The sequence below is a fragment of the Volvox carteri genome (genome assembly GCF_000143455.1).
Source record: "Volvox carteri f. nagariensis unplaced genomic scaffold VOLCAscaffold_1, whole genome shotgun sequence".
Lineage (NCBI taxonomy): Eukaryota > Viridiplantae > Chlorophyta > Chlorophyceae > Chlamydomonadales > Volvocaceae > Volvox > Volvox carteri.
Genome location: NW_003307545.1, coordinates 5960782 through 5963814, shown reverse-complemented (window position 1 = coordinate 5963814; position 3033 = coordinate 5960782). Strand labels below are relative to the sequence as shown.

Below are 3033 nucleotides of genomic sequence, written 5' to 3'. Positions count from 1 at the left end.
CCGTCTACCCCCCCGCTAGTGGTCAGCAAGCAAAGCCTACACCGCACCACCCAGCCAGCGGTGTGTGCAGTACCTAGCTAGCATGTGTACGCGTGCGACCGCCCTGTAAAATGGAATGGAAGTGCAAAAATCCCCAGTGCAGCTTATCTCTGATTCCGCATTTTCCCAGCGGAGCAAATAACAGTAAACACAGTTGACTGCATACAGCGCGACCTCTGCTGGCACGCTGGTCTCCCCCTGCAGCCAAGACACTCTCGCCGGGCTATCACGCAAAGGCACCACCAAAACCAACTGCGCCGAAATGCATCTTCCCCCTACACATGGTACCCGCTGTCGGCCATGCAGCTGCCTTTTTAAGACGTATGCAGCCGATCTGTGTGCATCCTCAAACACGAACGTGTTGATACGACACACACTCATGTTTACATGCTGCTGTTAACGTGGCAACGAGTTTAAATTGCCGTGGCGTGCATACACCCGCATAGGCTCGGCTTAACAAACACACACCCTCGTGCTCAGGGTCCACCAGCTACATCCGTGTGTACCTATCCACACGCCCGCTATTAATAGGCCATTCACCACGCGTCTTTTTCATAACGCCCATGTGCATGCACCCGACAATACAGCCGAACCCCACTCAACCGCCCTCCCGACCCACTGAGCATGCAGCTGCTCCGTGCTGCTTTCCTTTATAGGAGACGACATCCACCAGCTGTATCACAATACAGAACTGCCTTAGTGCTGAGATACGTCAGGGCCGTACTCCAGCACGGAGACTATTGTTCCGTGTTGCGTCCACCGCAATCAACGCTCCGGCATGTCATCTGACTCAATCCAACGCATCCGCTCCTCCCGGGCCTTCTGCTTCTGAATCATGTAGATGTCGGGCTGCTTTGTGCTGCTCTCGCTGTTAGACGACATCCAGAACACCGGAATGGCACTAATACCACAAAGAAGAAGCACCTGAAATGCGACGCGCTTGCCACTGACGCCAGGCGGTAAACGAAACTCTGGCTTCCAAGTAGGCTTATAGCTGACGCCTTTGTTTCCTTCACCCTTCAAGAAAACGTAATCGAACATGAAGCCAGTAAGCTGTAAGTTCCGGAAAACCTTGGGGCTCCTTACGCAAACAGGTTTACCAGTTCCTAACGAATATGCCTAAAGAACTAATATTTTGCAGGTAAGGCAAAGGATAGTAGCGAGAAGATCAGCCATGTGGAAATATGTGACCAAATATCATAGGTGCGGACGATCAGTCATCACGTACGGCATTCACATGGCATTTGCAATGGTTTGCAATTTAATTCTTGCCGCTAAATGTTATTGTTTCATGGCTCGATATGTTAATGTTTGCCAGGGTATATTAGGTTCTGTGTGTTAAAATAGAGTCCCGGTGCCATCGCAAGAGCGGTGATCTATATGCTTACAAAAAGGCTTAAGATAGCCATCTAAGGAAAAATGGCATCAATTGAAACAAGCATGCTACCCTGTGCACGGTGCGGGACTGGCGGCCGTGGATTTACCCTGCACACAGGCGGTTTAGATGGAAATCCAGCTTAGCATCAGTTCTTGACTCGCAGATGTCAAGCACCCGCAAAATTGCAATGTCCAAACTGTGTCAAGTTGGGCCTTCCGAAGGACGCGAGCGTCTTCTGCTCGCAGGAATGCTTCAAGGTTCGTGGCAGGTGGAAGGGAAATTAACTTGGCTCCTACGAGCGGCTTCACCCATAACATGCCCGCTCTTGTGGGGAAGCTTGGCGTCGCGCCGTACAGGATACCATTAAACCGTCCCCTCAAAGCGTGTGCCGCTGTGGATGCAACCAATGCCTCCCTCCCGCGCTGAAGTACTGTTTATATGTTGAACATCTAATCTCAGCGCACCCCAGGATATGCCGAGTTTGACAGGCTACCTATGTAGCGGCGCCGGGTCCGCCGTGGAGACTTGATATCTGTGAAGCCGCATTTAAAACCCATGCACCGTGTAGTTTAGCCCTATTTGCGGCGCTAGGTTGAGTTGCCGCGCATTTTGCCAGTCCGTCCGTCCGTACACCTCCGTGGCCAAACAACACGCGACATGATATCCTCGATACCGTTCGACGTACGATTCCCACGTACGGTACCCAAGTGCAACACACATTGCCTGCCCGCCAGCCCGCCACCACACTCACGTGAATGACGTGATTCCCGCTGGCGATCCCTCCCGTGCACTCTCCGTACCTGCCCCCCACCTCCTCCGCTCAGCTGGCCTGGCCGGAGCACAAGAAGGTGCACTCCCCGCCGGCGGACGCCTGGCTGTACTGCACCAAGCGCGGCAAGGCGCGCAGTGAGGTGATGCCCGACTTCGACTGGACGGGACCTCTGCGGCCGCACCGCATCAGCCCGCGGAGGGAGGTGCGTGCAGCTGCGGGGCGGCGGGAGGGCGGGCGGACTAGGGGGGAGAGGGGCCGACTAGGGGGGGAAATGGGGCCCCTCCCTTGAGCGCTTAAGGGGTCAGATTTGGACTCACGAGTCCGGCGGACCCCGGGGCTCCTGGCCTGTCCTGCCCTGCCCTGGCCTGATGAATGATAGATAAGCGGCGGAAAGGGTGCGAGGAGGGGGGGAAGGCCGCAGCGCTTAGCCCGGAAGGGCTGCTGGACCCCGGCCAGCCAGCCAGCCAGCCAGGCAACCCCTGTGCCGCCCCACCCCGGCCCCACCCCGGCTGGCAGGTGCCGGACAGCATTCCCAAGCCCGACTACTTCAAGGACGGGTTCCCCTACCGCGAGCAGGAGAGCAGGCAGCAGCAAATAGGTGCGCGGGTGGGGGGGGGGAATGAAAGGGGGCCGTGTGAGGAGCATTTGGCGGGACGGGGTGTGTATGTGTGGCGTGGTGTAGGGGACCCCCAGGAGGTGATGGTGAGTCCTGAGCCCGTAAGGCTCCAAGGTCTTAGCAGTCCTCCGTATGGGGGGCTTCCTCGCCCCCTCCCCCAGCCAGGGTCGGGCCCGTGTCGCGCAACCCCGCAACCGCCCTCCTACCAGTGCTGGGACGGGGGCGGTT

General features: G+C 57.0%; 1 protein-coding gene across 1 annotated transcript in view; it reads left to right on the top strand.

The window, feature by feature from the left end:
- Positions 1-1154: 1154 nt before the first annotated feature.
- VOLCADRAFT_86502 (uncharacterized protein) overlaps positions 1155-3033 on the top strand; it is a gene marked incomplete at both ends in the record, with an annotated part of 7749 nt that continues 5870 nt past the window's right edge. The window contains 4 exons of the mRNA XM_002946287.1: positions 1155-1180; positions 1581-1674; positions 2242-2391; positions 2706-2787. Of these exons, the coding sequence (XP_002946333.1) occupies positions 1155-1180; positions 1581-1674; positions 2242-2391; positions 2706-2787 (352 nt within the window). The remainder of the gene's footprint in view (positions 1181-1580; positions 1675-2241; positions 2392-2705; positions 2788-3033) is intronic.